Source organism: Salmo salar, chromosome 14 (genome assembly GCF_965601325.2).
Source record: "Salmo salar chromosome 14, fSalSal1, whole genome shotgun sequence".
NCBI classification, from domain to species: Eukaryota; Metazoa; Chordata; class Actinopteri; order Salmoniformes; family Salmonidae; genus Salmo; species Salmo salar.
In genome coordinates this window covers 43,420,265-43,443,120 of record NC_138304.1, presented here as the reverse complement: position 1 = coordinate 43,443,120, position 22,856 = coordinate 43,420,265, and the positions used below count along the sequence as shown (strand labels likewise).

The following is a 22,856-nucleotide window of genomic DNA, read 5'->3' as shown; positions in this document are numbered from 1 at the left end:
TTGTTCTGGAATGTCTTTCCTAATATCTCCCCAAATAATGAAACGTCATTGGCAGGTTCAGCGCCTCTTTCCGCATACCATATTCCTCTCTTTATGTGGAGACTTTAAAATGGCTTGTTTTGTCGGGTGTCTACTTTGAGAATGTACTTGTTATTGTTGCTTTCCCATATACTTTTAAAGTAGCTGGGACTGTTTCATGCACTGAACATTGAGCTTGTTTAAAAACAATGTAGGTGGGGTTGAATCAATTCTACATAACCCAAATGCAACCTACATGATCATCACACATTATATGATGTCAACAAGCTACATAAGCACCCAACAGCTGGGGTTTTATGACCGTAATATTATGGCAAAGTAGCATTTCTGTCCATTTGCCTCAAGACTTGTTTGCCCTTATCTGGGTGTCCAAGGAGACCAATAACAAACGGATCTGTGGATTGCCTAATGGAAGACTTCACACTCAGTGGCATCACCTCTAATGGCCTGATTAGAAAAGAAAAACACTATTTCCTCAAACTCATTGTTGACACAGTCAGTCGGGGATGGTGGACACTGGACAAAGAAGAGGGAGACGGCACGTTAGCTCTGTAGAGATGGCCGCTGAAGAGAACCAAGTGGTCCTGTCTCTCCTCTGTGCCTTTGGGACCTGGTACAACAACTCTGGCCACGCTGAGAGACATAGCAGAATCTCCTCTGAGACCAGCGGCAACACCTCAGACACTACAAACACTACTACCAACTCCTTCCAGAGGCAGGTGGAACTGTTCACCCGCGAGTGGCACGTCTTCCTGCCTCCGCGCCAATCCAGGGCCATGCATGTTTGCCCCATCCTGGGCTTCCTGGCAGTTTCTCTGGTGATTCCTGTCATCCTCACCCGAATCCTGACCAGGTGAGTCACCCCAAATCCAAAATTGTACCTTAGATCGGATGCATGAGTGTGATGGTGTGTAGACCTGATGGATAGGTGGGATGGTGTGTAGACCTGATAGATAGGTGTGATGGTGTGTAGACCTGATGATAGGTGTGATGGTGTGGTGGTGTGTAGACCTGATGGATAGGTGTGATGGTGTGTAGACCTGATGGATAGGTGTGATGGTGTGTAGACCTGATGGATAGGTGTGATTGTGTGTAGACCTGATAGATAGGTGTGATGGTGTGTAGACCTGATGGATAGGTGTGATGGTGTGTAGACCTGATGATAGGTGTGGTGGTGTGATGGTGTGTAGACCTGATAGATAGGTGTGGTGGTGTGTAGACCTGATAGATAGGTGTGGTGGTGTGATGGTGTGTAGACCTGATAGATAGGTGTGGTGGTGTGTAGACCTGATGGATAGGTGTGGTGGTGTGATGGTGTGTAGACCTGATAGATAGGTGGGGTGGTGTGTAGACCTGATGGATAGGTGTGATGGTGTGTAGACCTGATGGATAGGTGTGGTGGTGTGTAGACCTGATGGATAGGTGTGATGGTGTGGTGGTGTGTAGACCTGATGGATAGGTGTGGTGGTGTGTAGACCTGATGGATAGGTGTGATGGTGTGTAGACCTGATGGATAGGTGTGATGGTGTGGTGGTGTGTAGACCTGATGGATAGGTGTGACGGTGTGGTGGTGTGTAGACCTGATAGATAGGTGTGATGGTGTGTAGACCTGATGGATAGGTGGGATGGTGTGATGGTGTGTAGACCTGATGGATAGGTGTGATGGTGTATAGACCTGATGGATAGGTGTGATGGTGTGTAGACCTGATGGATAGGTGTGATGGTGTGTAGAGCTGATGGATAGGTGTGATGGTGTGTAGACCTGATGATAGGTGTGGTGGTGTGATGGTGTGTAGACCTGATAGATAGGTGTGATGGTGTATAGACCTGATGGATAGGTGTGATGGTGTGTAGACCTGATGGATAGGTGTGTAGACCTGATGGATAGGTGTGATGGTGTGGTGGTGTGTAGACCTGATGGATAGGTGGGATGGTGTGGTGGTGTGTAGACCTGATGGATAGGTGTGATGGTGTGTAGACCTGATGGATAGGTGTGATGGTGTGTAGAGCTGATGGATAGGTGTGATGGTGTGTAGACCTCATGATAGGTGTGGTGGTGTGATGGTGTGTAGACCTGATGGATAGGTGTGATGGTGTATAGACCTGATGGATAGGTGTGATGGTGTGTAGACCTGATGGATAGGTGTGATGGTGTGTAGACCTGATGGATAGGTGTGATGGTGTGTAGAGCTGATGGATAGGTGTGATGGTGTGTAGACCTGATGGATAGGTGTGATGGTGTGTAGACCTGATGGATAGGTGGGATGGTGTGTAGACCTGATGGATAGGTGTGATGGTGTATAGACCTGATGGATAGGTGTGATGGTGTGTAGACCTGATGGATAGGTGTGTAGACCTGATGGATAGGTGTGATGGTGTGGTGGTGTGTAGACCTGATGGATAGGTGGGATGGTGTGTAGACCTGATGGATAGGTGTGATGGTGTGTAGACCTGATGGATAGGTGTGATGGTGTGATGGTGTGTAGAGCTGATGGATAGGTGTGATGGTGTGTAGACCTGATGGATAGGTGTGATGGTGTGTAGACCTGATGGATAGGTGTGATAGTGTGTAGACCTGATGGATAGGTGTGATGGTGTGTAGAGCTGATGGATAGGTGTGATGGTGTGTAGACCTGATGGATAGGTGTGATGGTGTGTAGACCTGATGGATAGGTGTGATGGTGTGTAGACCTGATGGATAGGTGTGATGGTGTGTAGACCTGGTGGATAGGTGTGATGGTGTGTAGACCTGATAGATAGGTGTGGTGATTTGTAGACCTGATGGATAGGTGTGGTGGTGTGTAGACCTGATGGATAGGTGTGATGGTGTGTAGACCTGATGATAGGTGTGGTGGTGTGATGGTGTGTAGACCTGATAGATAGGTGTGGTGGTGTGTAGACCTGATGGATAGGTGTGGTGGTGTGTAGACCTGATGGATAGGTGTGATGGTGTGGTGCTGTGTAGACCTGATAGATAGGTGTGGTGGTGTGTAGACCTGATGGATAGGTGTGATGGTGTGTAGACCTGATAGATAGGTGTGATGGTGTGTAGACCTTATGGATAGGTGTGATGGTGTGTAGACCTGATGGATAGGTGTGATGGTGTGGTGGTGTGTAGACCTGATGGATAGGTGTGATGGTGTGTAGACCTGATGGATAGGTGTGATGGTGTGGTGGTGTGTAGACCTGATGGATAGGTGTGATGGTGTGTAGACCTGATGGATAGGTGTGATGGTGTGTAGACCTGATGGATAGGTGTGATGGTGTGTAGACCTGATGGATAGGTGTGATGGTGTATAGACCTGATGGATAGGTGTGATGGTGTGTAGACCTGATGGATAGGTGTGTAGACCTGATGGATAGGTGTGATGGTGTGGTGGTGTGTAGACCTGATGGATAGGTGGGATGGTGTGGTGGTGTGTAGACCTGATGGATAGGTGTGATGGTGTGTAGACCTGATGGATAGGTGTGATGGTGTGTAGAGCTGATGGATAGGTGTGATGGTGTGTAGACCTGATGATAGGTGTGGTGGTGTGATGGTGTGTAGACCTGATGGATAGGTGTGATGGTGTGTAGACCTGATGGATAGGTGTGATGGTGTGTAGACCTGATGGATAGGTGTGATGGTGTGTAGACCTGATGGATAGGTGTGATGGTGTGATGGTGTGTAGAGCTGATGGATAGGTGTGATGGTGTGTAGACCTGATGGATAGGTGTGATGGTGTGTAGACCTGATGGATAGGTGGGATGGTGTGTAGACCTGATGGATAGGTGTGATGGTGTATAGACCTGATGGATAGGTGTGATGGTGTGTAGACCTGATGGATAGGTGTGTAGACCTGATGGATAGGTGTGATGGTGTGGTGGTGTGTAGACCTGATGGATAGGTGTGACGGTGTGGTGGTGTGTAGACCTGATAGATAGGTGTGATGGTGTGTAGACCTGATGGATAGGTGGGATGGTGTGATGGTGTGTAGACCTGATGGATAGGTGTGATGGTGTATAGACCTGATGGATAGGTGTGATGGTGTGATGGTGTGTAGAGCTGATGGATAGGTGTGATGGTGTGTAGACCTGATGGATAGGTGTGATGGTGTATAGACCTGATGGATAGGTGTGATGGTGTGTAGACCTGATGGATAGGTGTGATGGTGTGTAGACCTGATGGATAGGTGTGATGGTGTGATGGTGTGTAGAGCTGATGGATAGGTGTGATGGTGTGTAGACCTGATGGATAGGTGTGATGGTGTGTAGACCTGATGGATAGGTGGGATGGTGTGTAGACCTGATGGATAGGTGTGATGGTGTATAGACCTGATGGATAGGTGTGATGGTGTGTAGACCTGATGGATAGGTGTGTAGACCTGATGGATAGGTGTGATGGTGTGGTGGTGTGTAGACCTGATGGATAGGTGGGATGGTGTGTAGACCTGATGGATAGGTGTGATGGTGTGTAGACCTGATGGATAGGTGTGATGGTGTGATGGTGTGTAGAGCTGATGGATAGGTGTGATGGTGTGTAGACCTGATGGATAGGTGTGATGGTGTGTAGACCTGATGGATAGGTGTGATAGTGTGTAGAGCTGATGAATAGGTGTGATGGTGTGTAGACCTGATGGATAGGTGTGATGGTGTGTAGACCTGATGGATAGGTGGGATGGTGTGATGGTGTGTAGACCTGATGGATAGGTGTGATGGTGTGTAGACCTGGTGGATAGGTGTGATGGTGTGTAGACCTGATAGATAGGTGTGGTGATTTGTAGACCTGATGGATAGGTGTGGTGGTGTGTAGACCTGATGGATAGGTGTGATGGTGTGTAGACCTGATGGATAGGTGTGATGGTGTGTAGACCTGATGATAGGTGTGGTGGTGTGATGGTGTGTAGACCTGATAGATAGGTGTGGTGGTGTGTAGACCTGATGGATAGGTGTGGTGGTGTGTAGACCTGATGGATAGGTGTGGTGGTGTGTAGAGCTGATGGATAGGTGTGGTGGTGTGTAGACCTGATAGATAGGTGTGGTGGTGTGTAGACCTGATGGATAGGTGTGATGGTGTGTAGACCTGATAGATAGGTGTGATGGTGTGTAGACCTGATGGATAGGTGTGATGGTGTGTAGACCCAATGGATAGGTGTGATGGTGTGGTGGTGTGTAGACCTGATGGATAGGTGTGATGGTGTGATGGTGTGTAGAGCTGATGGATAGGTGTGATGGTGTGTAGACCTGATGGATAGGTGTGATGGTGTGTAGACCTGATGGATAGGTGTGATAGTGTGTAGAGCTGATGGATAGGTGTGATGGTGTGTAGACCTGATGGATAGGTGTGATGGTGTGTAGACCTGATGGATAGGTGTGATGGTGTGTAGACCTGATGGATAGGTGTGATGGTGTGTAGACCTGGTGGATAGGTGTGATGGTGTGTAGACCTGATAGATAGGTGTGGTGATTTGTAGACCTGATGGATAGGTGTGGTGGTGTGTAGACCTGATGGATAGGTGTGATGGTGTGTAGACCTGATGATAGGTGTGGTGGTGTGATGGTGTGTAGACCTGATAGATAGGTGTGGTGGTGTGTAGACCTGATGGATAGGTGTGGTGGTGTGTAGACCTGATGGATAGGTGTGATGGTGTGGTGCTGTGTAGACCTGATAGATAGGTGTGGTGGTGTGTAGACCTGATGGATAGGTGTGATGGTGTGTAGACCTGATAGATAGGTGTGATGGTGTGTAGACCTTATGGATAGGTGTGATGGTGTGTAGACCTGATGGATAGGTGTGATGGTGTGGTGGTGTGTAGACCTGATGGATAGGTGTGATGGTGTGTAGACCTGATGGATAGGTGTGATGGTGTGGTGGTGTGTAGACCTGATGGATAGGTGTGATGGTGTGTAGACCTGATGGATAGGTGTGATGGTGTGTAGACCTGATGGATAGGTGTGATGGTGTGTAGACCTGATGGATAGGTGTGATGGTGTATAGACCTGATGGATAGGTGTGATGGTGTGTAGACCTGATGGATAGGTGTGTAGACCTGATGGATAGGTGTGATGGTGTGGTGGTGTGTAGACCTGATGGATAGGTGGGATGGTGTGGTGGTGTGTAGACCTGATGGATAGGTGTGATGGTGTGTAGACCTGATGGATAGGTGTGATGGTGTGTAGAGCTGATGGATAGGTGTGATGGTGTGTAGACCTGATGATAGGTGTGGTGGTGTGATGGTGTGTAGACCTGATGGATAGGTGTGATGGTGTGTAGACCTGATGGATAGGTGTGATGGTGTGTAGACCTGATGGATAGGTGTGATGGTGTGTAGACCTGATGGATAGGTGTGATGGTGTGATGGTGTGTAGAGCTGATGGATAGGTGTGATGGTGTGTAGACCTGATGGATAGGTGTGATGGTGTGTAGACCTGATGGATAGGTGGGATGGTGTGTAGACCTGATGGATAGGTGTGATGGTGTATAGACCTGATGGATAGGTGTGATGGTGTGTAGACCTGATGGATAGGTGTGTAGACCTGATGGATAGGTGTGATGGTGTGGTGGTGTGTAGACCTGATGGATAGGTGTGACGGTGTGGTGGTGTGTAGACCTGATAGATAGGTGTGATGGTGTGTAGACCTGATGGATAGGTGGGATGGTGTGATGGTGTGTAGACCTGATGGATAGGTGTGATGGTGTATAGACCTGATGGATAGGTGTGATGGTGTGATGGTGTGTAGAGCTGATGGATAGGTGTGATGGTGTGTAGACCTGATGGATAGGTGTGATGGTGTATAGACCTGATGGATAGGTGTGATGGTGTGTAGACCTGATGGATAGGTGTGATGGTGTGTAGACCTGATGGATAGGTGTGATGGTGTGATGGTGTGTAGAGCTGATGGATAGGTGTGATGGTGTGTAGACCTGATGGATAGGTGTGATGGTGTGTAGACCTGATGGATAGGTGGGATGGTGTGTAGACCTGATGGATAGGTGTGATGGTGTATAGACCTGATGGATAGGTGTGATGGTGTGTAGACCTGATGGATAGGTGTGTAGACCTGATGGATAGGTGTGATGGTGTGGTGGTGTGTAGACCTGATGGATAGGTGGGATGGTGTGTAGACCTGATGGATAGGTGTGATGGTGTGTAGACCTGATGGATAGGTGTGATGGTGTGATGGTGTGTAGAGCTGATGGATAGGTGTGATGGTGTGTAGACCTGATGGATAGGTGTGATGGTGTGTAGACCTGATGGATAGGTGTGATAGTGTGTAGAGCTGATGAATAGGTGTGATGGTGTGTAGACCTGATGGATAGGTGTGATGGTGTGTAGACCTGATGGATAGGTGGGATGGTGTGATGGTGTGTAGACCTGATGGATAGGTGTGATGGTGTGTAGACCTGGTGGATAGGTGTGATGGTGTGTAGACCTGATAGATAGGTGTGGTGATTTGTAGACCTGATGGATAGGTGTGGTGGTGTGTAGACCTGATGGATAGGTGTGATGGTGTGTAGACCTGATGGATAGGTGTGATGGTGTGTAGACCTGATGATAGGTGTGGTGGTGTGATGGTGTGTAGACCTGATAGATAGGTGTGGTGGTGTGTAGACCTGATGGATAGGTGTGGTGGTGTGTAGACCTGATGGATAGGTGTGGTGGTGTGTAGAGCTGATGGATAGGTGTGGTGGTGTGTAGACCTGATAGATAGGTGTGGTGGTGTGTAGACCTGATGGATAGGTGTGATGGTGTGTAGACCTGATAGATAGGTGTGATGGTGTGTAGACCTGATGGATAGGTGTGATGGTGTGTAGACCCAATGGATAGGTGTGATGGTGTGGTGGTGTGTAGACCTGATGGATAGGTGTGATGGTGTGTAGACCTGATGGATAGGTGTGATGGTGTGGTGGTGTGTAGACCTGATGGATAGGTGTGATGGTGTGTAGACCTGATGGATAGGTGTGATGGTGTGTAGACCTGATGGATAGGTGTGATGGTGTGTAGACCTGATGGATAGGTATGATGGTGTGGTGGTGTGTAGACCTGATAGATAGGTGTGATGGTGTGTAGACCTGATGGATAGGTGTGATGGTGTGTAGACCTGATGGATAGGTGTGATGGTGTGTAGAGCTGATGGATAGGTGTGATGGTGTGTAGACCTGATAGATAGGTGTGATGGTGTGTAGACCTGATGGATAGGTGTGATGGTGTGTAGACCTGATGATAGGTGTGGTGGTGTGATGGTGTGTAGACCTGATAGATAGGTGTGGTGGTGTGTAGACCTGATAGATAGGTGTGGTGGTGTGTAGACCTGATGGATAGGTGTGGTGGTGTGATAGATAGGTGGGGTGGTGTGTAGACCTGATGGATAGGTGTGGTGGTGTGTAGACCTGATGGATAGGTGTGATGGTGTGTAGACCTGATGGATAGGTGTGATGGTGTGGTGGTGTGTAGACCTGATGGATAGGTGTGGTGGTGTGTAGACCTGATGGATAGGTGTGATGGTGTGTAGACCTGATGGATAGGTGTGATGGTGTGGTGGTGTGTAGACCTGATGGATAGGTGTGACGGTGTGGTGGTGTGTAGACCTGATATATAGGTGTGATGGTGTGTAGACCTGATGGATAGGTGGGATGGTGTGATGGTGTGTAGACCTGATGGATAGGTGTGATGGTGTATAGACCTGATGGATAGGTGTGATGGTGTGTAGACCTGATGGATAGGTGTGATGGTGTGTAGAGCTGATGGATAGGTGTGATGGTGTGTAGACCTGATGATAGGTGTGGTGGTGTGATGGTGTGTAGACCTGATAGATAGGTGTGATGGTGTGTAGACCTGATGGATAGGTGTGATGGTGTGGTGGTGTGTAGACCTGATGGATAGGTGTGGTGGTGTGTAGACCTGATGGATAGGTGTGATGGTGTGTAGACCTGATGGATAGGTGTGATGGTGTGGTGGTGTGTAGACCTGATGGATATGTGTGACGGTGTGGTGGTGTGTAGACCTGATAGATAGGTGTGATGGTGTGTAGACCTGATGGATAGGTGGGATGGTGTGATGGTGTGTAGACCTGATGGATAGTTGTGATGGTGTATAGACCTGATGGATAGGTGTGATGGTGTGTAGACCTGATGGATAGGTGTGATTGTGTGTAGAGCTGATGGATAGGTGTGATGGTGTGTAGACCTGATGATAGGTGTGGTGGTGTGATGGTGTGTAGACCTGATAGATAGGTGTGATGGTGTATAGACCTGATGGATAGGTGTGATGGTGTGTAGACCTGATGGATAGGTGTGTAGACCTGATGGATAGGTGTGATGGTGTGGTGGTGTGTAGACCTGATGGATAGGTGGGATGGTGTGGTGGTGTGTAGACCTGATGGATAGGTGTGATGGTGTGTAGACCTGATGCATAGGTGTGATGGTGTGTAGAGCTGATGGATAGGTGTGATGGTGTGTAGACCTGATGATAGGTGTGGTGGTGTGATGGTGTGTAGACCTGATGGATAGGTGTGATGGTGTGTAGACCTGATGGATAGGTGTGATGGTGTGTAGACCTGATGGATAGGTGTGATGGTGTGATGGTGTGTAGAGCTGATGGATAGGTGTGATGGTGTGTAGACTTGATGGATAGGTGTGATGGTGTGTAGACCTGATGGATAGGTGGGATGGTGTGTAGACCTGATGGATAGGTGTGATGGTGTATAGACCTGATGGATAGGTGTGATGGTGTGTAGACCTGATGGATAGGTGTGATGGTGTGTAGACCTGATGGATAGGTGTGATGGTGTGGTGGTGTGTAGACCTGATGTATAGGTGGGATGGTGTGGTGGTGTGTAGACCTGATGGATAGGTGTGATGATGTGTAGACCTGATGCATAGGTGTGATGGTGTGTAGAGCTGATGGATAGGTGTGATGGTGTGTAGACCTGATGATAGGTGTGGTGGTGTGATGGTGTGTAGACCTGATGGATAGGTGTGATGGTGTATAGACCTGATGGATAGGTGTGATGGTGTGTAGACCTGATGGATAGGTGTGATGGTGTGTAGACCTGATGGATAGGTGTGATGGTGTGTAGAGCTGATGGATAGGTGTGATGGTGTGTAGACCTGATGGATAGGTGTGATGGTGTGTAGACCTGATGGATAGGTGGGATGGTGTGTAGACCTGATGGATAGGTGTGATGGTGTATAGACCTGATGGATAGGTGTGATGGTGTGTAGACCTGATGGATAGGTGTGTAGACCTGATGGATAGGTGTGATGGTGTGGTGGTGTGTAGACCTGATGGATAGGTGGGATGGTGTGTAGACCTGATGGATAGGTGTGATGGTGTGTAGACCTGATGGATAGGTGTGATGGTGTGTAGAGCTGATGGATAGGTGTGATGGTGTGTAGACCTGATGGATAGGTGTGATGGTGTGTAGACCTGATGGATAGGTGTGATAGTGTGTAGAGCTGATGGATAGGTGTGATGGTGTGTAGACCTGATGGATAGGTGTGATGGTGTGTAGACCTGATGGATAGGTGGGATGGTGTGATGGTGTGTAGACCTGATGGATAGGTGTGATGGTGTATAGACCTGATGGATAGGTGTGATGGTGTGTAGACCTGATGGATAGGTGTGATGGTGTGTAGAGCTGATGGATAGGTGTGATGGTGTGTAGACCTGATGATAGGTGTGGTGGTGTGATGGTGTGTAGACCTGATAGATAGGTGTGATGGTGTATAGACCTGATGGATAGGTGTGATGGTGTGTAGACCTGATGGATAGGTGTGTAGACCTGATGGATAGGTGTGATGGTGTGGTGGTGTGTAGACCTGATGGATAGGTGGGATGGTGTGGTGGTGTGTAGACCTGATGGATAGGTGTGATGGTGTGTAGACCTGATGGATAGGTGTGATGGTGTGTAGAGCTGATGGATAGGTGTTATGGTGTGTAGACCTGATGATAGGTGTGGTGGTGTGATGGTGTGTAGACCTGATGGATAGGTGTGATGGTGTGTAGACCTGATGGATAGGTGTGATGGTGTGTAGACCTGATGGATAGGTGTGATGGTGTGTAGACCTGATGGATAGGTGTGATGGTGTGATGGTGTGTAGAGCTGATGGATAGGTGTGATGGTGTGTAGACCTGATGGATAGGTGTGATGGTGTGTAGACCTGATGGATAGGTGGGATGGTGTGTAGACCTGATGGATAGGTGTGATGGTGTATAGACCTGATGGATAGGTGTGATGGTGTGTAGACCTGATGGATAGGTGTGTAGACCTGATGGATAGGTGTGATGGTGTGGTGGTGTGTAGACCTGATGGATAGGTGTGACGGTGTGGTGGTGTGTAGACCTGATAGATAGGTGTGATGGTGTGTAGACCTGATGGATAGGTGGGATGGTGTGATGGTGTGTAGACCTGATGGATAGGTGTGATGGTGTATAGACCTGATGGATAGGTGTGATGGTGTGTAGACCTGATGGATAGGTGTGATGGTGTGTAGAGCTGATGGATAGGTGTGATGGTGTGTAGACCTGATGATAGGTGTGGTGGTGTGATGGTGTGTAGACCTGATAGATAGGTGTGATGGTGTATAGACCTGATGGATAGGTGTGATGGTGTGTAGACCTGATGGATAGGTGTGTAGACCTGATGGATAGGTGTGATGGTGTGGTGGTGTGTAGACCTGATGGATAGGTGGGATGGTGTGGTGGTGTGTAGACCTGATGGATAGGTGTGATGGTGTGTAGACCTGATGGATAGGTGTGATGGTGTGTAGAGCTGATGGATAGGTGTGATGGTGTGTAGACCTGATGGATAGGTGTGATGGTGTGATGGTGTGTAGAGCTGATGGATAGGTGTGATGCTGTGTAGACCTGATGGATAGGTGTGATGGTGTGTAGACCTGATGGATAGGTGGGATGGTGTGTAGACCTGATGGATAGGTGTGATGGTGTGTAGACCTGATGGATAGGTGTGATGGTGTGTAGACCTGATGATAGGTGTGGTGGTGTGATGGTGTGTAGACCTGATAGATAGGTGTGATGGTGTATAGACCTGATGGATAGGTGTGATGGTGTGTAGACCTGATGGATAGGTGTGTAGACCTGATGGATAGGTGTGATGGTGTGGTGGTGTGTAGACCTGATGGATAGGTGGGATGGTGTGGTGGTGTGTAGACCTGATGGATAGGTGTGATGGTGTGTAGACCTGATGGATAGGTGTGATGGTGTGTAGAGCTGATGGATAGGTGTGATGGTGTGTAGACCTGATGGATAGGTGTGATGGTGTGTAGAGCTGATGGATAGGTGTGATGGTGTGTAGACCTGATGGATAGGTGTGATGGTGTGTAGACCTGATGGATAGGTGGGATGGTGTGTAGACCTGATGGATAGGTGTGATGGTGTATAGACCTGATGGATAGGTGTGATGGTGTGTAGACCTGATGGATAGGTGTGTAGACCTGATGGATAGGTGTGATGGTGTGGTGGTGTGTAGACCTGATGGATAGGTGGGATGGTGTGTAGACCTGATGGATAGGTGTGATGGTGTGTAGACCTGATGGATAGGTGTGATGGTGTGATGGTGTGTAGAGCTGATGGATAGGTGTGATGGTGTGTAGACCTGATGGATAGGTGTGATGGTGTGTAGACCTGATGGATAGGTGTGATAGTGTGTAGAGCTGATGGATAGGTGTGATGGTGTGTAGACCTGATGGATAGGTGTGATGGTGTGTAGACCTGATGGATAGGTGTGATGGTGTGTAGAGCTGATGGATAGGTGTGATGGTGTGTAGACCTGATGGATAGGTGTGATGGTGTGTAGACCTGATGGATAGGTGTGATGGTGTGATGGTGTGTAGAGCTGATGGATAGGTGTGATGGTGTGTAGACCTGATGGATAGGTGTGATGGTGTGTAGACCTGATGGATAGGTGGGATGGTGTGTAGACCTGATGGATAGGTGTGATGGTGTATAGACCTGATGGATAGGTGTGATGGTGTGTAGACCTGATGGATAGGTGTGTAGACCTGATGGATAGGTGTGATGGTGTGGTGGTGTGTAGACCTGATGGATAGGTGGGATGGTGTGTAGACCTGATGGATAGGTGTGATGGTGTGTAGACCTGATGGATAGGTGTGATGGTGTGATGGTGTGTAGAGCTGATGGATAGGTGTGATGGTGTGTAGACCTGATGGATAGGTGTGATGGTGTGTAGACCTGATGGATAGGTGTGATAGTGTGTAGAGCTGATGGATAGGTGTGATGGTGTGTAGACCTGATGGATAGGTGTGATGGTGTGTAGACCTGATGGATAGGTGTGATGGTGTGTAGACCTGGTGGGGATGGGGAGCCGGTGGTGGTGGATGGTGTGTAGACCTGATAGATAGGTGTGGTGATTTGTAGACCTGATGGATAGGTGTGGTGGTGTGTAGACCTGATGGATAGGTGTGATGGTGTGTAGACCTGATGATAGGTGTGGTGGTGTGATGGTGTGTAGACCTGATAGATAGGTGTGGTGGTGTGTAGACCTGATGGATAGGTGTGGTGGTGTGTAGACCTGATGGATAGGTGTGATGGTGTGGTGGTGTGTAGACCTGATAGATAGGTGTGGTGGTGTGTAGACCTGATGGATAGGTGTGATGGTGTGTAGACCTGATAGATAGGTGTGATGGTGTGTAGACCTTATGGATAGGTGTGATGGTGTGTAGACCTGATGGATAGGTGTGATGGTGTGGTGGTGTGTAGACCTGATGGATAGGTGTGATGGTGTGTAGACCTGATGGATAGGTGTGATGGTGTGGTGGTGTGTAGACCTGATAGATAGGTGTGATGGTGTGTAGACCTGATGGATAGGTGTGATGGTGTGTAGACCTGATGGATAGGTGTGATGGTGTGTAGACCTGATGGATAGGTATGATGGTGTGTAGACCTGATAGATAGGTGTGATGGTGTGTAGACCTGATGGATAGGTGTGATGGTGTGTAGACCTGATGGATCGGTGTGATGGTGTGTAGACCTGATGGATAGGTGTGATGGTGTGTAGACCTGATGGATAGGTGTGATGGTGTGTAGAGCTGATGGATAGGTGTGATGGTGTGTAGACCTGATGGATCGGTGTGATGGTGTGTAGACCTGATGGATCGGTGTGATGGTGTGTAGACCTGATGGATAGGTGTGATGGTGTGTAGACCTGATGGATAGGTGTGATGGTGTGTAGACCTGATGGATAGGTGTGGTAATGCTACTGTTTTAACCAATGCTTTCAGATCTTAAGCACATAAGGGTTAGGGTATGTGTCAACCTCATTCCATTGAGGGCAGAGTGTCTGCAGGTTTTCGTTCCTCTCTTGTACTTGATTGATGAATTAAGGTCACTAACTAGTAAGGAACTCCCCTCACATGGTTGTCCAGGGCTTAATTGAATGGAATAAACCAAAACCTGCAGACACCATGGATTTGAAACCCCTGGGTTAGGGTAAGGTTGATTTGGAATTAGGCATATGTAGCATTCATCATTCTCCTCCTCCTCCTCCTCCCCCCCACCCCCACCTCCTCCTCCTCCCCCCCACCTCCTCCTCCTCCTAGCCCCTGGATGCGCCAGGAGACCCGCTACCTCCTCCTAGCCAATACGTTGCTAAGCGACATGCTGTTCGTGTCGCTGTACATGGTGAGTGCCTGTCTGAATGCGACGGGCGTGCTGATGTCAGAGTGGGCGTGCTCTACCATCCTCTTCCTGCTGGGGTTGCTGTACTGCGCTGGGATCTTCAGTACCAAGGCCATGGTGCTGGACACCTCACTGGCTGTGATGGCTCCACTTCGATACTACGCCCTGTGGCCCGTCTCCAGGTAATGGGAACACGGGCTGGGAGAGTTTTATCAGTACTTCTTATGACTTCACACTATGATGTTATAATGGATGGAGTTTAGAGAAGCCGTTATTTATCTTCCATCTTTCCTCCACTTCTTCACTGGTTGCCCTTTTCTTGTGGAAACAGGTCACAAATCTTGCTGCTGTGCCAAAGCAAGTGAAATGGATAAACAAAAGTGAAATAAACAATGAAAAGTTAACCGTAAATATTACACTCACACAAGAATAGATATTTCAAGTGTCATATTATGACTATATACAGTGTTGTAACGATGTGCAAATAAAGTAAAAAAAGGGAAAATAAATCAACATAAATATTTACAATGGTGTTCATTCTTCACTTGTTGCCCTTTTCTGGTGGCAACAGGTCACAAATATTGCTGCTGTGATGGCACACTGTGGTATTTCACCCAATAGATATGGGAGTATATCAATATTTTCACATTCTTTGGGGGTCTGTTTAATCTGAGGGAAATATGTGTCTCTAATATTGTCATACATTTGGCAAGAGATTAGGAAGTGCAGCTCAGTTTCCACCTCATTTTGTGTCTCTCTCTCTCCCCCCCTCTCTACCCCTCCCCTTTCTCTTTCCCTCTCTCCTCCCCTTTCTCTCTCCCTCTCTCTCTCTTCCTCCCCTCTCCCTCTCTCCCCTCTCTCTCTCCCCTCTCTCTCTCTCCCTCTCCCCCTCTCTCTCTTCCTCCTCTCTCCCCCTCTCCCCTTTCTCTCTCCCTCTCTCTCCCTCTCTCTCTCCCCCTCTCTCTCCCCTTTCTCTCTCCCTCTCTCCCCCCTCTCTCTCTCTCCCCCTCTCTCTCTCCCCCCTCTCTCTCTTCCTCCTCTCTCCCCCCCTCTCTCTCCCCTCTCTCTCTTCCTCCCCTCTCTCTCTCTCCCCTTTCTCTCTCTCGCTCTCCCCCCTCTTCTCCCCCCCTCTCTCTGTGTGTGTGTAGGACGAGGAGGGCGATTGCTGGTATCTGGGCTGTATCTGTGTTCTTACCAGCAGCGTCTGTAGGGGTGCTTGTGTGGTACCACTCTACTGGACCCTGTTCCCTACAGATCTGCTCCCTGCCCCTCCTGCTGGTCCTCACCGTCAGCCAGTCCACTCCCATGCAGGTGGCTCTCAGTCAATCAATCAAATAACCAAGCAATCGCAATGGAGATTACTGTGAAAACCAAGGGTAGGCAACCCTGGTCCTGCAGTGCTTCATGTTTTTTAACCGAACTGGAAGACCAGGTGTGTTGAATTTAAGCAATTACTGATCAATTAGCTCAGTTGGTGTGGTGCACAGTTGGAACAAAATCATGCAGTACCTGCAGCACTATAGGAACAGGGTTGTCTGCCTCTGCCTCTGGTGTAAACCTAAACAATAATTACATTCAAGAGTGAGAAGGTTTATGTACACTGCTCAAAAAAATAAAAAGAACACTTAAACAACACAATGTAACTCCAAGTCAATCACACTTCTGTGAAATCAAACTGTCCACTTAGGAAGCAACACTGATTGACAATAAATTTCACATGTTGTTGTGCAAATGGAATAGACAACAGGTGGAAATTATAGGCAATTAGCAAGACACCCCCAATAAAGGAGTGGTTCTGCAGGTGGGGACCACAGACCACTTCTCAGTTCCTATGCTTCCTGGCTGATGTTTTGGTCACTTTTGAATGCTGACGGTGCTTTCACTCTAGTGGTAGCATGAGACGGAGTCTACAACCCACACAAGTGGCTCAGATAGTGCAGCTCATCCAGGATGGCACATCAATGCGAGCTGTGGCAAAAAGGTTTTCTGTGTCTGTCAGCGTAGTGTCCAGAGCATGGAGGCGCTACCAGGAGACAGGCCAGTACATCAGGAGACGTGGAGGAGGCCTTAGGAGGGCAACAACCCAGCAGCAGGACCGCTACCTCCGCCTTTGTGCAAGGAGGAGCAGGAGAAGCACTGCGAATGCCCTGCAAAATGACCTCCAGCAGGCCACAAATGTGCATGTGTCTGCTCAAATGGTCAGAAACAAACTCCATGAGGGTGGTATGAGGGCCCGACGTCCACAGGTGGGGGTTGTGCTTACAGCCCAACACCGTGCAGGACGTTTGGAATTTGCCAGAGAACACCAAGATTGGCAAATTCGCCACTGGCGCCCTGTGCTCGTCACAGATGAAAGCAGGTTCACACTGAGCACATAACAGACGTGACAGAGTCTGGAGACGCCGTGGAGAACGTTCTGCTGCCTGCAACATCCTCCAGCATGACCGGTTTGGCAGTGGGTCAGTCATGGTGTGGGGTGGCATTTCTTTGGGGGGCAGCACAGCCCTCCATGTGCTCGCCAGAGGTAGCCTGACTGCCATTAGGTACCGAGATGAGATCCTCAGACCCCTTGTGAGACCATATGCTGGTGCGGTTGGCCCTGGGTTCCTCCTAATGCAAGACAATGCTAGACCTCATGTGGCTGGAGTGTGTCAGCAGTTCCTGCAAGAGGAAGGCATTGATGCTATGGACTGGCCCGCCCATTCCCCAGACCTGAATCCAATTGAGCACATCTGGGACATCATGTCTCGCTCCATCCACCAACGCCACGTTGCACCACAGACTGTCCAGTAGTTGGCGGATGCTTTAGTCCAGGTCTGGGAGGAGATCCCTCAGGAGACCATCCGCCACATCATCAGGAGCATGCCCAGGCGTTGTAGGGAGATCATACAGGCACGTGGAGGCCACACACACTACTGAGCCTCATTTTGACTTGTTTTAAGGACATTACATCAAAGTTGGATCAGCCTGTAGTGTGGTTTTCCACTTTAATTTTGAGTGTGACTCCAAATCCAGACCTCCATGGGTTGATAAATTGAATTTCCATTGATTATTTTTGTGTGATTTTGTTGTCAGCACATTCAACTATGTAAAGAAAAAAGTATTTAATAAGATTATTTCTTTCATTCAGATCTAGGATGTGTTGTTTAAGTGTTCCCTTTATTTTTTTGAGCAGTATATATTACAAAAATATATTTTTATTAAATTTATTTAACCTTTATTTAACTAGGACTCCCAATCACGGCCGGATGTGATACAGCCTGGATTCGAACCAGGGACTGTAGTGTAGTTATTATTTTGGTCTAAGATGTAGTTTATGTATTGTAAAGTGAAACCAGTATGTGTTTTTGCATACTACTGGCTTCTGTCTCATTACATGACATTGTCATTCTCAGGTGTCCATGCTGCTGGCAGTCACAGGCGTCCTTCTCATTCTGCTCCTGGTCTTCTCTGGCTATATCGTTCTGTACTATCGCACCCGCATGTCTGGCGTGTGGAGAGGTGAACGCTCCTCCCGGGCCAAAGGCACATTCCTCATCCACTATCTCCACCTCATCCTGTCCTTCCTACCCATGTTGGTGCTTCTCATCAAGCTACTGCTCTACTGCCACCTTGATGCCCTGGACCTGCGTGCCAACCTGTGGGTATCCCTGGTGGTGTGTAACATCCTCCTGGTGCTCCCCAAGGCCCTGGCTCCCTACCTGTACGGCCTCAGGTACAGGCACCTGTGTGAGACCCTGTTGGCCTTTTATGGGCTGAAACGGCCCACCACCGTCTCGCCTGTCATGTGAGAATAAAACAATAAAACATTTTCCTGGACTTAGAAGAATATTAGCACAGAAGAAGAATTGAGGAGATTGGTCGGTTGACACACGTTTCACTCTGGTGTATTTCTCAGCATCAGTATATCTTACAAGAGTATTTTCAAAATTAACAGAAATATCAAGGTCTTGAGTTGAAATGGGGACCCTTTTCTCCTCATATCTTATTCCAACATGGAGTTATAAGCCATCAAACACTCTGTCCACTTGTGACAAGCAACCCCATCCCGGGGTTGGTTGTCAGGACAGTGTGGGGTTGGTTGTCAGGACAGTGTGGGGTTGGTTGTCAGGACAGTATGGGGTTGGTTGTCAGGACAGTATGGGGTTGGTTGTCAGGACAGTATGGGGTTGGTTGTCAGGACAGTATGGGGTTGGTTGTCAGGACAGTATGGGGTTGGTTGTCAGGACAGTATGAGGTTGGTTGTCAGGACAGTGTGGGGTTGGTTGTCAGGACAGTATGGGGTTGGTTGTCAGGACAGTATGGGGTTGGTTGTCAGGACAGTGTGGGGTTGGTTGTCAGGACAGTGTGGGGTTGGTTGTCAGGACAGTATGGGGTTGGTTGTCAGGACAGTGTGGGGTTGGTTGTCAGGACAGTATGGGGTTGGTTGTCAGGGCAGTGTGGGGTTGGGTGTCAGGACAGTATGGGGTTGGGTGTCAGGACAGTGTGGGGTTGGGTGTCAGGACAGTGTGGGGTTGGGTGTCAGGACAGTATGGGGTTGGTTGTCACACAGTATGGGGTTGGTTGTCACACAGTATGGGGTTGGTTGTCACAATGTGTGCCTTTTTGTTTTTCAGCATCAATTGAACCAATTTAGAAAGTTTTCGAAAAAAAGTAAATGCTTTCTTTATTGAACAGTATTTCTATCTAACATAATAAAAATAAATAAGTCAAAATAAATTGAACGTAGTTTAATATTTGCTTCGACATTGTAGTTCTTACTCCACTCAAATCATCATATCAATGCTTAATAGAACAATCATTAACCATCTGATATTTGGATGAAAATTACATCTTTTTTTAAAGTGAAAAAAATAAAGTTGTAAACTGGAATACTTTTTCAAACAGAAACAGGTGTGTGTGTTCATCTGAAGCAATCAAAGATGTCAACGTTTCACAATTTTGGACAGAACAGTAGACAGTAGAGCACAGCAGAGTACAGTAAAGAAAAGTAGTGTACAGTACAGTACAACACAGTAGAGTACAGCACAGTATACCGTAGTGTACAGCACAGTAAACAGTACAGCACAGTATACAGTAGTGTACAGCACAGCATACAGTACAGTATACAGTAGAGTACAGCACAGTATACAGTAGTGTACAGCACAGTATACAGTAGAGTACAGCACAGTAGAGTACAGTACAATACAGCATTAGTCGAGCACAGTATACGGTAGAGTACAGCACAGTATACGGTAGAGTACAGCACAGTATACAGTAGAGTACAGTAAAGAAAAGTAGTGTACAGTACAATACAGCATTAGTCGAGTACAGTACAGTATACAGTCGAGTACAGTATACTGTCGAGTACAGCACAGTATACAGTAGTGTACAGCACAGTATACAGTATAGTACAGTACAATACAGCATTAGTCGAGTACAGTACAGTATGCAGTAGTGTGCAGTACAGTATACAGTGGAGTACAGTACAGTATACAGTGGAGTACAGTACAGTATACAGTGGAGTACAGTACAGTATACAGTAGTGTACAGCGCAGTATACAGTAGTGTACAGCACAGTGTACAGTAGAATACAGTAAAGAAAAGTAGTGTACAGTATACAGTACAGTATACAGTCGAGTACAGTACAGTGCAGTATACAGTAGAGTATACAGTGCAGTATACAGTACAGTATATAGTCGAGTACAGTATACAGTCGAGTACAGTACAGTATACAGTCGAGTACAGTACAGTATACAGTCGAGTATACAGTAGAGTATACAGTGCGGTATACAGTCAAGTACAGTAGAATACAGTATACAGTAGAGTACAGAGGAGTACAGTATAGTAGGCAGTGTAATACAGCACAGTATACAGTATAGTACAGTTTACAATAGAGTGCAGTAAAGAAAATAAGTGTACAGTACAATACAGCACAGTCGAGTACAGTACAGTATACAGTCGAGCACAACACAGTATACAGTAGAGTACAGCACAGTAGAGTACAGCACAATATACAGTGGAGTACGGTACAGTATACAGTGGAGTACGGTACAGTTTACAGTGGAGTACGGTACAGTTTACAGTGGAGTACGGTACAGTTTACAGTGGAGTACGGTACAGTATACAGTAGAGTACGGTACAGTTTACAGTGGAGTACAGCACAGTATACAGTATAGTACAGTATACAGTATAGTACAGTAAAGAAAAGTAGTGTACAGTACAATACAGCACAGTAGAGTACAGCACAGTATACAGTAGAGTACAGCACAGTATACAGTAGAGTACAGCACGGTATACAGTAGTGTACAGTACAATACAACACAGCAGAGTACAGTACAGCACAGTGTACAGTAAAGAAAAGTAGTGTACAATACAATACTGCACAGTATACAGTCGAGTACAGTACAGCACACAGTCGAGTACAATACAGCAAACCGTCAAGTACAGCACAGTATACAGTAGAGTACAGCACAGTATACAATAGAGTACAGTATAGTATACTGTACAGTATACAGTAGAGTACGGTACAGTATACAGTATAGTACATTAAAGAAAAGTAGTGTACAATACAGCACACTAGAGTACAGCACAGTATAGTACAGTATACAGTAGAGTACAGCACAGTATACAGTAGAGTACAGCACAATACAACACAGCAGAGTACAGTACAGCACAGTATACAGTAGAGTACAGTAAAGAAAAGTAGTGTACAATACAATACAGCACAGTATACAGTAGAGTACAGTATATAGCAGTGTACAGCAGAGTACAGTACAGTATACAGCAGAGTACAGTACAATATATAGTAGACTACAGTACAGCAGAGTTTAATTAAGCAGAGTACAGTACAGTAGAGTTTAATTCAGCACAGTGCAGTACAGTAGAGCACAGTATACAGTAGAGTACAGTACAGTAAAAAAAGTTGTGCATTAGTGAAGAAAAGTATAGTGTATTCAGTACAGTACAATAGAGTAAAGAAAGTGAAGTATAGTTCAGTTCAGTACAGTAGAAGTGCAGTACTTTAGTATTATATTCTACTGTACTCTACGGAATTAAACGCAACTGTACTGTACTTTAATGTACTGTACTCTACTGAATTAAACACAACTGTATGGTACTGTACTCTAATGTACTATACTCTGCGTAATTAAACACAACTGTACCGTACTCTAATGTACTGTACTCTACGGAATTAAACTGTACTGTACTGTACTGAATTCAACTGTTCTGGACTGCTGTGGAAGATCTTCCAGCCAGAACTGTCAATAGGCTAACCAAAATGTTTTGTTTATAAGAGCGTCTTTGAGATTGTTGTTGTAATGAAAAGCACTATACACATTAAACATGTTATTACACTGTACAGTACTCTACTGAATTACAATGGACTCTACTAAACTCTACTGTACTGTACTCTACTGAATTACTCTGTACTGCACTGTACTCTACTGTACTGGACTGTACTCTGCTGAATTAAACTCTACTGTACTGTGCTGTGCTTGCTGTCCAAACTTGAAAACATAGACATCTTTTCAACATCTGGAAAATACAGTCAGGTCCATAAAAATGTGGACATTGACCAAGTTATTATTATTTTAGCTGTCTACCACAGCATATTGGAATTGAAATTAAATAATGAATATGAGCTGAAAGTGCACATTTTCAGCTTTAATTTGAGGGTATTTACATCCAAATCGGGTGAACGGTGTAGGAATTACAGCACTTTTTATATGTGGTCCCTCTTTAAGAGACCAAAAGTAATTGGATAATTGGCTGCTCAGTTCCATGGCCAGGTGGGTGTTAATCCCTCATTAGTTTGTTTACAAGTGAACAGATATAAGGTCTAGAGTTGATTTCAAGTGTGGCATTTGGAATCTGTTGCTGTTAACCCTCAATATGAAGTCCAAAGAGCTGTCACTGCCAGTGAAACAAGCCATCATTAGGCTGAACAATCAAAACAAACCCATCAGAGAGATAGCAAAAACAGGTGTGGCCAAATCAACTTTTTGGTACATTCTTAAAGAGAAAGAATGCACTGGTGAGTTCAGGGACACCAAAAGGCCTGGAAGACCACAGAAAACAACTGTGGTGGATGACAGAATAATGATTTCCCTGGTGAAGAAAAACCCCTTCACAACAGTTGGCCAGATCAATAACATGCCTACCTCCTGGAGGGTATCTGTGTCAAAGTCAGCATTC

At 46.9% G+C, this 22,856-nt stretch overlaps 1 protein-coding gene across 1 annotated transcript; it reads left to right on the top strand.

Moving 5' to 3' along the window:
• Positions 1-17: 17 nt before the first annotated feature.
• Positions 18-22,150, top strand: LOC106569650 (uncharacterized). Its single transcript, XM_082960992.1, has 4 exons — positions 18-892; positions 14,600-14,860; positions 15,827-16,110; positions 18,074-22,150. The coding sequence occupies exons 1-3, from the start codon at positions 546-548 to the stop codon at positions 16,014-16,016; spliced, it is 798 nt and encodes a 265-aa protein (XP_082817118.1). The 5' UTR covers positions 18-545; the 3' UTR covers positions 16,017-16,110; positions 18,074-22,150.
• Positions 22,151-22,856: the final 706 nt, after the last annotated feature.

Excerpts from the sequence above, each read along its gene's own strand:
- LOC106569650 (XM_082960992.1), top strand. The coding sequence starts at position 546 with ATGGTGGACACTGGACAAAGAAGAGGGAGACGGCACGTTAGCTCTGTA. Across the intron at positions 893-14,599 it reads CTCACCCGAATCCTGACCAG|CCCCTGGATGCGCCAGGAGA; the intron begins GTGAGTCACCCC and ends TCCTCCTCCTAG. Across the intron at positions 14,861-15,826 it reads GCCCTGTGGCCCGTCTCCAG|GACGAGGAGGGCGATTGCTG; the intron begins GTAATGGGAACA and ends GTGTGTGTGTAG.